Genomic DNA, 17,483 nt, shown 5'->3' on the forward strand with positions numbered 1-17,483 from the left:
TAAGCCTTTGCAGATTCCCAAAGAAACTCTGGATTTGTTTCACCGTTATTGATTATTAAAAAAAATGTCTATCTCTGCCTCCATCTTTCTTTTAAAGTCCTTATCTTTAATTAGGCATGGTGGAAATCTCCATTTCTGTGTCCTGTTTGTAGTTTCACTTATAATCAGTTCCAAATAAACTGGAGCATGGCCGCTGATATGGACAGATCCTATACTACTTTTGGTCACCCGCCCTATGTTCTGTTTTGGTATCGGAAAAGAGTCTATTCAGGAATAGGTATTGTGTGGGTGAGAACAGAATGTGAAGTCTGATGTCAGTGGGTTCAGAGTTCTCCAGACAACGATAAAATGAATGTCTTTAAGCATTTCAGCAAGATAAGGACCTTCTCTTTTTTTCTGTGTGCGCGTCTACTGGAAGTCTGTCTAATTTGTGATCTAGACAACAGTTAAAGTCACCCTCCAGCACTGTACAAGGGCAGTTATATTCCTCCAAAACTGCAGCTACTGTAGACCAAAATAAAGGGGATGGGCATATATGTTCATCATTGTGATACATACACCATTAATTAACACCATTAACAAGGAGGTATCTACCTTCAGGGTCCCTAGTACACACACGTAGTACAAATGGGATATTCCTGCAAATGAATATGGCCACCCCTCGGTAGGTCGACCGGATATGCGATGGTGAAAAAGAGGACATGAGCTCTCGCCCTTTATTTGCACCTTTACTAAAGTAAACAAGGACTACTGACGTGCAGACTGACCAATTAAATGTTTACAGAGAAGGTTATCGACCAATAACGGTAGCTCTACAGTCAGACTGTCCAATCAGAAGATTTTAGGCTACTTCACCATGCCCCCTTCTCACTCAAGCGAACCAATCGGAGTAGGGTAGGGCGGGACTAGTTTGTGAACGAAACTTCTCGACGTTCTATGTAAGCTCTAGAAAAACAATATCCCGGACGTTTGTGAAATTCTGCCCGGACATTTTTTTAAGTCTAAAACAGAGGATGTCTGGTCACCATATATCTGTGCCTTTTCTTTTTTATTTTCTTCCGTTTTATTGAGTGGTGAATCCCTTTCACGTTAAATGTACAAAATTTAACCTTGTTTGTATCTGACATCTAATAATTGCTTACGTCTATTTATTACCCCCTTTTCTGGGGTCCTTCTGGTTAAGCTCTGGATATCTATAAAGACTGTGTAACAAAACACATTTAGATACAGATTTAAACAATAAAAACCAAAAACAACAAACCTGCTGTGGCTTTAACTTATCTGAAGGGGACATGAGAAACCTCTTAGCTTCTAACATCTTTACACAACTAAACAATCATTAGTCGGATGGAACAGAGCTCCCTAGGCCTGGCGTTATATAAGAATATTCTTCAGAGATTGTATATGTACAATGTATCTCTCTCTAGTCGTTACACTACAGCATATAATAAGGAATGCAATAGTAGTTACCTGTGATCTCTTCACCAATGTTAATTGTTTGTTGAGGCATACTGGATGTATGATAAACTCAATCGTAAGACCGCTTGACATTAATTAATGTAATTACCAAATGTAGCAGCCAACAGATGATAGTGAGACTATGTACTACATTTGACCTTCATGTTTTGTTTTTCTGTATTTCCTCGGCAAACCTCTGTGCTTTTGCTATGGTTTTGAATAATTGGACCTTGTCATCGTGCGTGATGTGCAACACCGCTGGGACGAGCATCTTATCAGGAATCTCCAGTGCCCGGAACGTAAGGAGAGATTAGTCTCAAAGTAATTTACAACTGTGTAAATGTTAATCCACAAATGAACACATCCCACTCTGTGTCTCACAGTCTGCAGTTTGTACAAATACAGTCACATTCATAAACACGTTTTTGGTTTCTCATAGATATCTCATAATTTTATGTGAAAATAACTCCTCACAGATAGTCACCCTGGAGCTCTGTGACTGCAACACCTACCTGCTGCACCACGATGCCGCCCAACAAAGTAATAAATAGTTTAAAATACATTTTCAATCTCAGTGCTGGTTTTTGGTGTAACGTTTTAAATATAATTCCACAAACATATGACTCCTTTGTTAGTTAGGGGGTTCACCAAATTCTTTGACCCCAGAGGGTGCTAATTCATGTCCAGCGTAGGGGACACAGTTTCTGACAGCTGCAATCAGAATTTGTGACTCCACTGAATATTAATTACATAAATGTACTGAAACCTGAATGTTTATAAGGTTTATATGGAGATTCAGTGGCTAAAGCTATGAAGTAGTGTCCTCTGGAGTCACAGAATTCGGTGCAACACCGGCATGCGGGAATCGGCCCGAGTGTGGGTCGATACAAAGTTTCTGTACTTTTACTCAAACACAGGGTTTGTGTACTCTGTCCTCCACTGTATAAAATAAACAAACAATATTATACACCTGGTGATTAAAAATGAAGTTATGATTTCAAATAAAGTCATTTAGTACGTTATAAAACGATCAACCATAACATTAAAACCACTCAGAGATGGTTACCAAACCTGACTGAGTTAATGTGCGCTTCAGTACGGCCATCCAGGACTGTTCTTCTCCACTGTGTATTTACAAACTGGTTTTAATGTTATGGGGATTGATCTTATAAATTGATTGAAATATAAATGATCTTCAACACAGTGATTCCGTCTGTGCTGATATCCAAACTCAACCAACTGGGTATCAGCACATAACTCTGCCACTGGATTTTAGACTTCCTGTCTACCAGACCCCAATCTGTTAGATTAGGCAACCTTCACTCATCAACCATCACTTTGAGCACTGGCGTTCCACAAGGTTGTGTTCTGAGCCCGATTCTGTACTCTCTCTTCACCCATGACTGTGTACCTGCCTATGGTTCAAACACCATAGTCAAATTCGCAGATGACACCACGGTGATAGGCTTGATTACAGCCAATAATGAAACGGCCTACCGGGATGAAGTACAGCATCTGTCCTTGTGGTGCCACAACAATAACCTGGTACTAAACACGCTCAAGACAAAGGAGATCATCATGGACTTCAGACGGACTAGGAACCAAGCTCACGCCCCCATTTACATCAATGGAACCGCAGTGGATCAGGTGCCCAGTTTCAAGTTCCTTGGTCTCCACATTTCCAATGATCTCACCTGGTCCTTGAACTCCTCCGTCCTCATCAAAAAGACACAGCGCCTCTATTTTCTTTGGAGTCTGAAGAAAGCTCAGTTGTCTCCCAGGATACTGGTGAACTTTTACTGCTGTACCATCGAGAGCATACTTACCAACTGCATCTCTGTATGGTACGGCAGTTGCTGTGCTGCAGACCGCAAAGCTCTCCAGCGGGTGGTAAAAACAGCACAGCGCATCATAGGCACCGAATTACCTACCATCGAGGACATCTACCACAAACGCTGCCTGGGCAGGGCAAGAAACATCGTCAAGGACGTCACCCACCCAAATCATGGACTTTTCAGCCTTTTACCATCTGGCAGACGTTACAGGAGCCTCCGTTCCCGCACTAACAGAGTTCGTAACAGTTTTTTTTCCTGAGGTTGTTATCCTGATGAACACCATTCAGGCACTTTAAACAAACATTGCATAATCATTTCACTGCACCTTCTGTAAAGCTGTATTTCATTCATCCTTCAGTAAACAATGCTACACAATGTTACTTTGTTTACATGTTATATATTTCAATATGTATATATGGTTACTTTAACTTCCATAATCACAATGTCATATTGGTGGCTATAGTACACTCTCTGGTCTCTGCAATAACACTCTCGCTGCCATTTTGTGTACTACATTTGGATTTTGGTAATGATCAAATGTCCGGTCAAAACAGGACAAATACAGGTCCAGATTTCAGCGCTGTAACCTGGCCATCCTGTCATAATCGCCTAACAGGGCATTTTAAAAACACTCTTAAATTAGTCAAATACCTGGAAACGTTAGCGTTATCATTGAAAACTCACCTTCCTGTCTCCTCACACACAGCAGTGATAGGGTTGATCGTTTGCTCAGGCATTTTGTTTTCTCGTTTACACTGTAAATGGAGAGTTTTAAAAACAATGAACCTCCGTTAAATCTTCAGCTGTAGGAAAATGTGAGAGAATCAGAGAAAGAGAGAAAAGGAGACTCACCTTCACTCGAAAACGTTCCGCTCTGAAATGACATCACAACGACTCTCCCGCTCTTTTATAGGAGCGAGGGGCGGGGACTGTGACGTCACGCTCACTGTTCTTTAATATTCCGGAATATTACTGAAACTCTTGCTATTACCTCACTGCTTATCAGACAATATACAATGAAGTGCCATATATGCTTTCATGTGGTTTTATTACAGTTTCATACATAAACATATTATTGATCATTTTCCATTTATTTTAGCCATCAACACAGTCATGTAATATATAATTAACATTCATTAGCTTAAATAAATATATTATTGGTAAAATTCATATTGTTTTTATTATAAATAAACGTAAGAATTAATGTTTTAACCTAGTAATTCATTCCTTCGTTCGTTGTCTGTGAGCCTTATCCAGTTCGTTCGTTGCCATCTCAAAAGTGTGCACTTCACCGAGGGTGTTAGGGCTCAATGACACAATCGGACCACCGCCACTGTGGGCTGGCCCTCTCCGAGTTGCCGTAGAAAGGCGGAGCGTCATGTGACAGTGCAGATCTGAGATAGACCTCCAGGACCGAACCAAAACAAACCGAGCAGACCACGGTGTTTACAGCTTTTACAGGCTTTTATTTCACATTTTACACACCTTTACTGTGAGTACTCGTGATTATTCCCTTTCTAAACGCTTCTGGGACGTTCTGGGAGCGACACGACTTTGACAGATGTGTTTTTAAAAGCGAAACCTAGGGGTTCAATAGAGCTTTAAGGGCAAAGGCTTGTTGTTTTCACCTCAGCCTGAGACAGCAGGAACTCCGAAGGCTGGGCAAAAACTTTTAGAAAACCAGCCTTTTTCTATAGATATATAGAAGGGAATATCGGTTTAAACACCTTAGTACGTTTGTATAATGCTAGTCTACGCAATACAGGTACCGGTTGATTTACAGTAGGATGTAATACCTCTCCAAAACACAAAAGAGTTGTCCTCTGTTATTGAAGAATTCTACTTATGAAACTGTCTTTATTTCGGTTGAGGTGAGGTCATATCACACAGTTATTAATATTATCGGGTATTTACAGTGTTAATTACATTAATTTAAGAAATACACAAACACAGAAATAGCCTTGTAAGTCCCATATATGTGCACTTTGTAGTTCTACAATTACGGACTGTAGTTTTGTATCTGTTGCTCTGCATACTTCATTACCCCTCTTTCCCCCTGTTCCTCAGCGCTCAGGACCCCCACAGAGCAGGTGAGATGTGGTGGTGGATCATTCTCTGTGCTGCAGTGACACTGATGTGGTGGTGGTGTGTTAGTGTGTGTTGTGCTGGTGTAGAGTGGATCAGACACAGCAGTGCTGCTGGGGTTTATAAACCCCTCAGTGTCTGGACTGAGAACAGTCCACCGACCAAAAACATCCAGCCAACAGCGTCCTGTGCCACTGATGAAGGACTAGAGGACGAGCGACACACACTGTGCAGCGACAGATGAGCTACTGTCTCTGACTCTACATCTACAAGGTGGACCAACGAGGGAGGAGTGTCTCACAGAGTGGACAGAGAGTGGACACAGGGTTTAAAAATTCCAGCAGCACTGCTGTGTCTGATCCACTCTACACCAGCACAACACACACTAACACACCACCACCACTGGACAGTGTCACTGCAGCGCTGAGAATGATCCACCACCAGAATCATATCTGCTCTGTGGGGGTCCTGAGAAATGAAGAGCGGGGGAGAGGGGGTAATAAAGTGTACAGAACAAAAGATGGACTGCATTGTGTAGTTACAAACACAAAAATTGCACAAATAAGGTTAGTGGAACTGATAGAAGTCAGTGTAGAAACATAAGGTACTTATAATGTTTTGTGTATATGAGCTATCTAAGAAATGTATTTTATTATTGTAGGGGTCTGTGTCATTAAAATGAAATGAAAACATGATGGCTGAAGCGGTGAGGCCGAGGAAATCAAAAACAAAGTCCTCTGGAAAGTCACAGGTAAAATGTTTGTTGTATCTTAATAACAATATGGCCACAAATTTATAGACACACATTTTAAAGTGCACCCACAGTCATTTAATCTTTTTAATAAATCATGAAGGTGTCACGGTGGTGCAGCAGGTAGTGTCTCTGTCACAACTCCAGGGACCTGGAGGTTGTGGGTTCGAGTCTCGCTCCTGGTGACTGTCTGTGAGGAGTGTGGTGTGTTCTCTCTGTGTCTGCGTGGGTTTCCTTGGGGTGACTGTCTGTGAGGAGTGTGGTGTGTTCCTCGGGGTGCTCCGGTTTCTCCCACGTTCCAAAAACACATGGTGGTAGGTGGATTGGCGACTCAAAAGTGTCCGTAGGTGTGAGTGTGTGTCACCCTGTGAAGGACCCACCGTGACCCTGAACTGGATAAGGGTTACAGACAATGAATTAATAAATAAATCATGAAATGAAACGGGACTTTTTGGAGCAGCTGCTCAGTGCCAAGTGTTAGAAGTAAAGTTAACAATGTGATAACTAAGTAATAAACAATGTAACTATAGAAATATATTGATTTCCGTAATATTGAACATTAAACCTCTGGGTGTGATAAGAATGAGAGTATCAGGACCTCACTCTTGTTCCTTATTTTCATAAATATTTAGGTGTACAAACATCATAAAGCATTTTTAATGTAACATATGATTGTAATAAAACATTTGAACATTCTCCCACTCTTCTGTCATTTTATAGTGACGTTTGCGTAGCAGTGAAAATCAAAATGATCATTTTAGTTTAAACAAATTCTAAAAATGAATCTTTCACAATCACGAGCACTGAGATGCCCATCTGTAACTGGTCTAAACCCACACTCACACGGACTTTTGGACACAGTATTGTCCCCAAGAACAGAACAAACCCATCACAGTCTTTTTCAGCTTTTTCCTGATGGAGCTCAGAACCAACGCAGCGCTCAAACTCTTCACTCGCCGCTTTCAGAATACTCCATTTTTATTATTTTCTTGAATAAAAAGACAGTATTCATTATTAATACTATTCCACAGTTAAATAAAAAAAGAGTGGGAGACTGTTTGAATTTTGAATTAAATCATTTTGTAGAAACTCATACTTTTATAACTCCTATAGTGATGTGCCTACTTGCTTGCGTTCCTTTTTCTGCCTTAGGAAAAAAAACAGAGGCAGCTTGAGGCTGTGAGGAAAGCCTCTGCACTTGCGGTACCATGTTCTCCTGCTCCTGAGCTCTCTGCTGAATTTACAGATGTTCCTCTCAGTCTTCCAGAGATTCCTGCTTCTGTCCAGGAACCAGTTCCCCAGCTTTCAGGAGACCAACCTGAGGCGGTGGAGAAGGACCAAAACCAAGAACTATCATGTGATAGGACAGAGGTTTCGGAGGAACCCTCTGGCACCGCAGACATGCGACATGAGCCATCGTCACAAGACCGGCCGATTGAAGCGGACCAATCTTCTCCATCTCAGCTTAACCGGTGTGATCAGAAGGTCCTTGGTTCTAAAGTGGAGCATTTAAGTGTTTCTTCTCTTTACCCTCCTCTGTCCTCTTTGGCGGTGGAAGCCCAGCTTTTGGCTGGTCCCTCTTCTCTTAGCTCAGGTCTGGTGGAGGCATCCCTTATGCCGTTAGTGGTTGAAGCTGCCAATGAGCCCAGACAGCTGGGTCCAGCTCCAGCTGTTCTTCCTCTGGCTGACCAGGAGTCCTCACCCCCGAGCCTGATCCCTGTACAACTAACAGAAGCCGAAAGACCGCAGGAAAGGCTGTACCCCGAGCTGCCCCGGCAATCTCAGGTAATCCAGGCCTTCACCACCGAGCAGCTGAGGATGTGGGAGCCAGGTTCTTGGCTGGAGAACGTGGAGCTTCACGCTTCCGAGTTCCAGACCTTGGCTCACCAGGACGGCCATGAGCTGCACGAGCTTCTCCTGAACTATTGGAGGTGCCGCAAGCAGCTAAGCCAGGCACAGGCTGAGCTACAGGCGGCAAACTCTGACTGCAAGAGCACCCAGAATCGTGTGTGGAGCTTCAGGGACGAGCAGCTAACGCTACAGGTGAAGATCACCACACGGTCTGACTTTACTGTTAAAGTAAACACTGTTAAAGCAACACTAGGTAGCATTTTTTCCTTAAAGCTACTCTGGGCTCAGAACTGGACTGCAGAAACTGTACTATGTAACATTTTTAGGAGGGAAGGTGGGGACCACCCTTTGCAATTGTAGGGTGAGACAAGGAGCAAAGTTTGTCTCCCCTTTTGCTGTCATAAGTCTCCTCTCTTCTAAGAAGGCTTTAAAATATAGCGTTGGAAAATTCTGTGAGGATTTTATGGCATTCAGCCATGTACACAATAGTTACTGAGGTAGGATGATTAGTTCTAGATCGCAGAAGACAATCCATATCACCCTAACGTTGTTAACGGTAGGTAACCATCAATCCCCAGAACACAGATCCACTGCTCCACAGGTATCTCCCAAAGGTATCTCCAGCCGAACATTTGGCATTGACCAATGACTTCATGCTCATTTGCATAAAATGGACAAACTCAGGATTGAACCAACACTATGTCAAATGTAGTGTTTTTGCCCTTGGGCTTGCTCTAGAGTTGCGGATGGTGTTTATATCGGCAGCTGATATTTATAGTAAGTTTTAATCTAGAAAAACAGAAATATTTGAGCTAATTGAGCCTAATTTTATCTATAAATCTGTGAAAGTTTGACTATTTTACTCTCACAGCTGAAGGGAGGACGAGGAGGTGGATGTACACGCAAGGAATATTTATAACACTAACTAGAACTAAATAGAAACAAAAAGCAAACAGCCATGAGCCGGTAGAGACAGACACAAACATACACAACACCAGACAACTGAGCACCGAGAACAAGGGGGTGTATCTACACATGACCACAGACCAGGAACACCTGAGAAGGATAACTACAGGGAACACTAATCACAAGGTGGGGCCAAGGTGGAGACGGGGGAGGAGACTGGAACCATAACTAAACAAAGTCATGTGCTTAAGGAGCTCATGGCAAACAAGGAAAAGGGCAGAACGCGGGACATTTAGGAATTAGGAATATAGATATAACTTATAACAAACTTCATAAACAACAGCTTAAAAGTTTATGGAATGAATTTTATTTCTTCAAATGAATTTTGCCTTCATTTAACGTCAGCATTTTAATTTCAAAGAGACACTGCAGAAGGCATCGCAAACTGAGACTCGTTCGACTATAAATCGTCGACCAGAACTCAAAGATTCGAAGCGGCGATTCTTTTGGAGTCGACTCGTCTTCAGTATTCGACCTGCTGCTCTTTTCACTCTCACAAAAACACACGGAACATTTTCTCTTTTCATTTCCTTCCAATATTCTGTTTTCAAATCAGAAATATCGAGTCATTTACAAGTCTTTCACATTTGTTTTGTTTTTTTTTATTGAAAATTGTAAAACACTTTGTCGTTCCCATCTGTAAATGTATATATTTATATAGTTCTTGTCAAGATTTTGTCAATGAATATTTTTTTGTCAAAATAACACGCCTCCATATGTTACAGAGTATAGAGAGTATAGTATGGTAGAGTATAGTATGGAGTAGCAACAACATAGTTATTACAGGTCAGTGGAGCATCCCAATGGTTCAGAAGCTGTAAATCTAAGGTAACGATGCTACCTAGTGTTGGTTTAATGCTCCTCTCTGATATTCCTCTGTCTGTGACAGTGAAGGAGAATGCGTCTCGGTCTCTCTCTCCTGCCCCTACATCAGAGAAACATAACCCTATTCTTTTGTTCTTGTGTATAACCCTGGCTTTTTGCCCCTCTCAGGGTGTATGCGCAGACCAGGCGAAGGTGTGCGGTTACCATCGTTTCCAGCAGGTGGTGCTAAACGAGGCAGCGGTGGCTGAACTGAGGCATCTGTTTGAGGCGAAAGCTGAGCTGCTTCATCAGACTGTGGCCTTGCACTCCTACACCTCTGTGCTCTCTCGCCTGCAAGTGGAGTCTTATCTCTACCGCCTGCTTAGCACTAACCCCGTCACCAGGAGCGTGGCTGTACAGGACGCAGGTTCAGGCAAGTCAATGTTTACAGTTTTACCTGCAATATGTGCTCATCAAATAGAGTGAGGTAATCCCGGTTCACACTGAGACATTACTCAATGTACCAGAGAGTGTAAACAACACCCCATCTGACTGCACAACAATTATGATGTACTTTTGATGGCGGTGGCTGATGTTTTCCTCTGAAATCGGTGAACCACACTGCTCTCTGGCTCGGTTTTATTTTTTGTTTTATCTGTGGTCCTAGAGTGAGAAACAGTGATTTTCTGACTATTTACAAAATTGTCCTATAACCGCGTTCATTTCTCTGATAAAGCCGAGTCTGGTAGGTCTACAGGCATTCATTCGTCACGTTTGCACTAGCCCTCTGGAGTCACAGATCACGCCAGTGTGATCTCACCACTCGGCTAAAGTTAAACCATTAACGTTTCTTGAAAGTGCTGCTTTAGACGCTGTATTGTTGTTTTTTTTAGACTAAGATGCACCAAGCAGAAGATGAATCTAAAAAACACATTACAAAATCACATTCGCCATAAACCTTTACATCTGAATTAAATCATCAGATTAATTAGACCCTCACCTGTCGGCTGTGCCTCCACCTGTGACTTTTTAAATCCCAGTGTGGCCCTGAAAAGTCCCAGCTTTAAAGCAACACCAGGTAATATTTGGTATTTTTGCTCCTGGACTCCCCCTACATTTGCTGAGTGTAATACACCTTTACAGCACTGTCCTGAAATCAAGAGGGAGGAGGATGAGGCGGGAGGTGGTTTCCTTCAAAAGTTACATAGTGCAATTTACATAGTGCATAGGGCCCAAAAAAAAAATAAAAATAATAATAACACCCCACAGAGGTGTTATTCTCCCTTTTACAGCTCAGTGGAGCATCACAATGATTTTGAAGCTGTACTAATGAGGTATAAACATACCTAGTGTTCCTTTAATACGACGCGGCACAGAGTAACAGCGCTGTAACACGCCGCCACATGTGGGCTACGGTTTTCATGAGATTGCTGCAATAATACAGAATGTAATGGATGTTGTCTTTTTTCTGTGTGAGTGCGTGTGTGTGTGTGTGTATTGTGACGCTCTAAACGGTGGCGAGGGACCACAGGAGAACATAAGTCAGAGTTCAGCACTCAGCCATTACTTTTAATGCTCAAAACATAAAGAATTAACAACGAAAATCTCAGGCGTTCAAAAAGAACCACGTGCAACGAGCGCCGACGCCAGTGAATACGCCAGGGCTTCTCCTTCTCTAGGACAGCGGGGCGGCGTCCGGCTGCACGTCCGCGCCAGCTCAGTCTGCTCCAGAGAAGAGAAAACAGAAAAACGGGGAAAGAGGGAGAAAGACGAGAGCGAAATGATTAGGCGGATCAGCAAAAGTCTATCTCTCGTGTCGACCAGTAGTTACCCCTTTCTCTCTCACCCCTCGGAGATCCCTCGGTGGTCTTTTATGTCGTCGCTTCCGCCCTGGGAAGTAGGAGGAGCTGGGCCCCGTAACTGCCAGGCGCGGGTGGCTTCTCACCCCGCCCTGAGGGGCCGATGGCTGGCGTGGCATGGAGCTGCTGGATTGATGAGACGGCCCCCGGCCACAGTATATTGATATTGAGGTCAGATTTGCATCAGCCTTTTTTTTATAGCTTCTCCAAAAAGATGTAGCAGATTTGAACATATCTTTTTGTTGCTGCTCAAACTTCACAGGTTCCTTCAGCATTGATCACATTTTATATCAGTGCTTTTGTGTTTATTCTGAGCGTGTGGTTTCTCTTTTTAAAAACACAGCACCAGTCAAAAGTCTGGACACACCTCCTCCTCATCAGTGATTGGTGGAGTAGAGCTAGTCACTTTATAGAGCTGTGTACCAGCCCCTACCTCTGCACAGCCCCAGTTACAGTCTCAGACACATTCAGAAGGGAGCGGTTCTACAGATTAACTCTCGACGAGGCCACAGCTGTTCACTGAAAACCGTTCCAGGTGATGACCTCACGAAGCCGACTGAGAGAACGGAGAGAGTGTGTGAAGCTGTCGTCAAAGCAACAGGGGGCTACTGTGAAGAGTCTAAAGAATAAAACATAGTCTGCTTTCTTTAACACTTCTCTGTTTACTACATCACTCCATATGTGTTCCTTCATAGTTTTAATGTCTTCCACATTCATTTACAACGAAGAAAACAATAAAAAACAAAGAAAGACTTTTGAATGAGGCTGTATCCAAACTTTTGACTGGTTCTGTACATTCACAACATGTGGAAAACGGCCCAAAACAAGGGAAACTGTCGAGTGTCCAAACTTTTGACTGGTAATGTATTTCTATAGCTTTCTAAGCTTTAGTCATTGCACCTGATGAAATCACCTCTACGGAGACAGTCAGGACACGTGTTGACAACTTATTGCACTGACACTAATGCAGTCGCTTCACAGGGTGGCGCACAGGAGCAGAGCACAGACTCCCCAGGTCTAACACCGCAGCTGACAGATGTTGAGAGTGTTGCATGACATTATACCATGTGATGAGGGGAGAGAAGGGTCCATAGCAACCATCCAGCCCGAAGACTATTAGTAAAACAGCACTGATCTTACTTCTGACGTTGGTTTCTCTTGGACTTTCAGGCACCCCCAAATCCCAGGTGTCTTCTATGCAGCCTCTGAAGGAAAGCATCAGTGTCCTGTTCAGCTTCACCCGCCGCGTCCTCGACGATCCTCAGTTCCAGAATGACATCCACCTGTGGCTGCAGAAACTGGTAAAAGTCATGCTTTCATCAGGAAAAGTTCAGTAGCAGCACTGTTTTCATCATTATGAGAATTATTCTTATACACATCCTTGTGTGTTTCAACCAGCTGGACACTTCTGAGTCTTGTTATGCCTTTTCTGAAAGTTTAAATCAAATGAAAATTTATTAAAAAAAAAAAGAGGGTAATACAGGGCGGCACGGTGGCGCAGCAGGTTAGTGTCACAGTCACACATGGTCCTGGAGGTTGTGGGTTCGAGTCCCGCTCTGGGTGACTGTCTGTGTGTGGTGTGTTCTCCCTGTGTCTGCGTGGGTTTCCTCCGGGTGACTGTCTGTGAAGACTGTGGTGTGTTCTCTCTGTGTCTGCGTGGGTTTCCTCCGGGTGACTGTCTGTGAGAACTGTGGTGTGTTCTCTCTGTGTCTGCGTGAGTTTCCTCCGGGTGACTGTCTGTGAGGAGTGTGGTGTGTTCTCCCTGTGTCTGTGTGGGTTTCCTCCGGGTGACTGTCTGTGAGGACTGTGGTGTGTTCTCCCTGTGTCTGCGTGGGTTTCCTCCGGGTGACTGTCTGTGAGGACTGTGGTGTGTTCTTTCTGTGTCTGCGTGGGTTTCCTCCGGGTGACTGTCTGTGAGGACTGTGGTGTGTTCTCTCTGTGTCTGCGTGGGTTTCCTCCGGGTGCTCCGGTTTCCTCCCATGCTCCAAAAACACACGTTGGTAGGTGGATTGGTGACTCAAAAGTGTCCGTAGGTGTGAGTGAATGTGTGAGTGTGTGTCACCCTGTGAAGGACTGTGGTGTGTTCCTGCTTTGTGCCCAATGATTCCAGGTAGGCTCTAGACCCACCGCCGCCCTGAACTGGATAAGGGTTACAGACAGTGAATGAATGAGGGAGATACTGAGTTAGTCTCTAACCATATGGCCCTGCTCTAATTCGAGACATTTACATGTGATAAACCTATGGATTTTAAATTCAATTTTCTGCTATAACTTCTTTATTTTAGACGATTCACCCGCCACTGGTCACCTGCTGACACCCAAAGCTCTCTGCTTGTTTACTAGATTTACCAGAATCACAGTACACAGTCTTTTCATTGACTGATTTCAGATCTTTTTCTGGTTTCTTGGGCAGGTCTGTGTGCTGCAGCGAATAGGATCTGCTGGAGAACATCTGTACATCCTCAACCACCTATTGCGCTGCCCCGCAGGGGTCGGGAAATGGGCTGTGCCCTTTCTACAGGTGATAAGGGACCTTGGAGCCCTGATCTTCAAAGCCCACCGTCCTGCACAGTTCACTGTCCTCTCAGCCGAGCCGGGCTGTGTCTGAACCAGAGGGTGTTTGAGATATGCTTCAAAGGCAGCAATAGGTCACAACGTTGCCAGGATGAAGAAACACTAACGTAGGCTCGCCGAAATAGTTACAGCTTTGGAGATTCCAGAACGCAGTGCAGGCAGTGTTTTATATAGACGTTAAAGTCGGACAGGACTCGGCTCACTCCTCTGCTTATTAACGGCTTATTAAATGTTTAGTTGTAGATAAAACACCATTCCGCATCGTTAACAGAAATGAAAGAAAAAAAAGAATGTATCTTGTAAATGACATGAAGATTTATACTTTACAAGACCAAGGACATTGGGCTAACAGAGGAAATGCAGTTCATTTTCATTTGACTTTAGAGGGAACTGACATGGACTCAATGCTACTGTTATTGACTGCATCTGTTTCTCCTCTTAGATTAAAGTGCTGGACAACCCTTCTGGAGTTTATCACTTCATGCAGGCACTGGCTATTCTCATGTCTCCGGTCAGGTGAGGACCGCCGCCTTGAGAGAATGATGAACTTTCAAAGTATTCATGTGAAATGATGTTGTATGAAGTGTACAGATGAGTGTTCATACATCCTCCTGCTCTTTTGTCATTTTATTATAACTGTTGCAACGTATTAAAAATAACAACAACAACAAAAAAAAAAAAGAATCATAATTGAAACACTGTCTTTAAATCATTTGAAACCAGAACATGTTTCGGACACAGCATTAACCTGAAGAACAGGACAAATATAATACACATGGCTTTACAGCGCTTTTCCTGATGGAACTCATAACGAATTCAGCGACCAATAAAAATGTTTCGTTTATATTTTATTGAATGAAACAACTGTTGTCATGTGTAATAACACGCAGCAGTCACCATTAAACAGTGGTGGATGAGGAACAGAAACCAAGGTAAAATATTACTCCAGTAAAAGTCAAAGTCCTCATTGTAGATCTCCACTCGAGTAAAAGACAACAGTGTTTTCCTTCAAAGGGAAAAGTATCAAAAGTAAAAATATCATGATTTATTACGGCTCTGACGTCCTATTATCGCTCTCAGTAGAAGACTCTTGAATAATCGATTCGTTTTATGTAAAACTCTTGGTTTCAGCAACATTTTAATACAGTGTCATTATTCAGTCTGAGATTGACCTCTGTTAAAAATACACTGAGAGCAAACTTTGTCCATCAGGTAGAACCCAACTGCTGTGAAATTACGATTTCGAGCACGTGGTTTTGGTTTAAGATTTACTGGCACATTACTGGGCTGGGCTCGTAATCCTGGGCTGCTGAAGAAGGTTCAGATTGTCCTCTGTCTTTTCAGCACACGCTCCCCCGCTGGCTCTCGATGCTGCTGAACTGGAGAGCTCTGTCTGGGCCGTAACACCACCTCCAACAGTTAGACAAGCTTTCCTTGGAAATCCCCAGTCCTGTCCCAGACCCAAACCTGCTGACCTTCAGTGGATCTGCATGTTCTAGTGTTCAAGCGCTATGGCTCCTACCCAGGGGGTGGTCGGTGGTAGCCAAGGCCCCCATAAATTAATCTTTGGCCACCTCCCCACCCCCCACCATTGCTTTGCCAGCACCATTTCTGTGGGGACGCAATTTAACAGCGCACCTCAAACAAGTAGCTCTCAGAAGAAACAGAGACCCCACCCCAAACAAGTCTATGATATCTTTTTTAAAAACAGAAATTTGTTTGGTATAGTTTAACTTTCCTCACCCACCCAGCAGTACATGTCTGACCTGATTGGTGTGATTACACGCTCCTTTCAGTTTGAAATTTAAATATTTTTATTCATCACATGACACAAAAGAAACGATAGAAATGTAGTGAAGTTAAAGTAAAAAGTCGCCCAAAATGGAAATACTTCAGTAAAATACAGATACACCAAACAATTACTCAAATAAAGTAACGAATTACATTTACTTTGTTACGGTCCACGACTGCCATCAAATGACAAGAGTTTGAATTAGGAATTACAGTTATACATCACACAAAAAACACCTTTCACAACTTATTTGTAACCGAATAGACTGTGTTTTAGTGAGATATCTATATTTAATAAATAGGTCATGAGGTGTTTATTCAGAGTGTTTTTGATTGTTTGTGACACTGATGTTTGTTTGTGGTATGTTTTGTGATATTCAGTGACCGTCCTGAGTTTCTTTGCCATATGAAGCCCAGTGATTTGAAAAGTAACAGCAGCTTTTCTGGACCTACATCTGCCAACTGGACCCTGGTGGATGAAGGTGGAGAAGAGGTCAGTCGCTAAAGTAAACTAAAGTAAGGTGAATGAAAGATGACTGATAATTCCACTTCTACAGCGCCGTTAGGGAGTCTCCTCAACCTCCACCAATGTATAACATCCACCTGAACAATGTGCCGCAGCCAAACAGTCACCACACTTCAGGTATTAGGGAGAGGGGAGGAATGAGGGAGTAACCGAGGCTTTTTAATGAAGATGGGGATGATCAGGAGGCCAGAAGTTACCACAGGGGCAGATTTAGGGTCACACTCCAACACTTTTCCGGGAAATGACCCAGGGATCTTTAATGACCTCTGAGTCAGGACCTTGGTTTCACAACTCGTTCAAAGGATGGTGCTATTTATTCAGTACAGTGTCCCTGGCTTTTCCACTGCATGGGACTGGCTCGACTCGACATGGCTCAGCTCGGCTCGACTCACTTTTAGCCGGTCGCTTTATCACAAAACGTAGGCAGTGATATCCAAAATCCTTGTCTCTAACTGGAAGCACGGGCTTTGAAAACCACAACAACGCCAGTAAAGTTAGGTACTGTTTACTCGTGTATTCGTGTGGTGTTTTGTCTCCACTCTCCAGTTCTCACACATCAGTTTTCCTTGTTGCACACTCAGCTTTCGCTGGAGATTATCAGTGACCACTGTCTCAAGAAGCTTTAAAGCACCTCTGGGTAAATTTACGAGCTGACGTTGTCCATCCATTCATTATCTGTAATCGTTTATCCGATTCAGGGTCGCGGTGGGTCCAGAACCTGCTGTTTTTTGGCCAGCAGCACTGTTCGTAAAGCAGTTCTTTGTAGATGTTCTAAGTATAGCCGGTGACTCTTTATAAAACCACATTTCTGCCACGAGATCATCACGATTACGACTTCCTGCCTTTTTATTGTGCAACACTTGCAGCTGAAAAACGGCTTGAATTGAAAACTTTATTTAAAACAGTGAGACTTTTCTGCTATTAACCATTTAGCTTTTACTTATGGCTTAGAATTTCAAACATTTGATTTGATAGAAGTACAT

The 17,483-nt window shown here is 43.1% G+C and overlaps 1 protein-coding gene across 3 annotated transcripts in view; it reads left to right on the forward strand.

Moving 5' to 3' along the window:
• The first annotated feature begins 4,668 nt into the window (after positions 1-4,668).
• LOC136678291 (ectopic P granules protein 5 homolog) overlaps positions 4,669-17,483 on the forward strand; it is a 58,175-nt gene continuing 45,360 nt past the window's right edge. For 2 of the 3 annotated variants that reach the window (XM_066656290.1, XM_066656292.1), the window contains exons 1-8: positions 4,669-4,785; positions 6,040-6,129; positions 7,282-8,172; positions 9,940-10,183; positions 12,780-12,910; positions 14,023-14,130; positions 14,626-14,699; positions 16,356-16,467. In XM_066656290.1, the coding sequence (XP_066512387.1) occupies positions 6,070-6,129; positions 7,282-8,172; positions 9,940-10,183; positions 12,780-12,910; positions 14,023-14,130; positions 14,626-14,699; positions 16,356-16,467 (1,620 nt within the window). In that variant the 5' untranslated portion in view covers positions 4,669-4,785; positions 6,040-6,069. Of the gene's footprint in view, positions 4,786-5,128; positions 5,165-6,039; positions 6,130-7,281; positions 8,173-9,939; positions 10,184-12,779; positions 12,911-14,022; positions 14,131-14,625; positions 14,700-16,355; positions 16,468-17,483 lie in introns of those variants that run through there. The other variant, XM_066656291.1, reaches the window with a different exon arrangement.

Source organism: Hoplias malabaricus, chromosome Y (genome assembly GCF_029633855.1).
Source record: "Hoplias malabaricus isolate fHopMal1 chromosome Y, fHopMal1.hap1, whole genome shotgun sequence".
Lineage (NCBI taxonomy): Eukaryota > Metazoa > Chordata > Actinopteri > Characiformes > Erythrinidae > Hoplias > Hoplias malabaricus.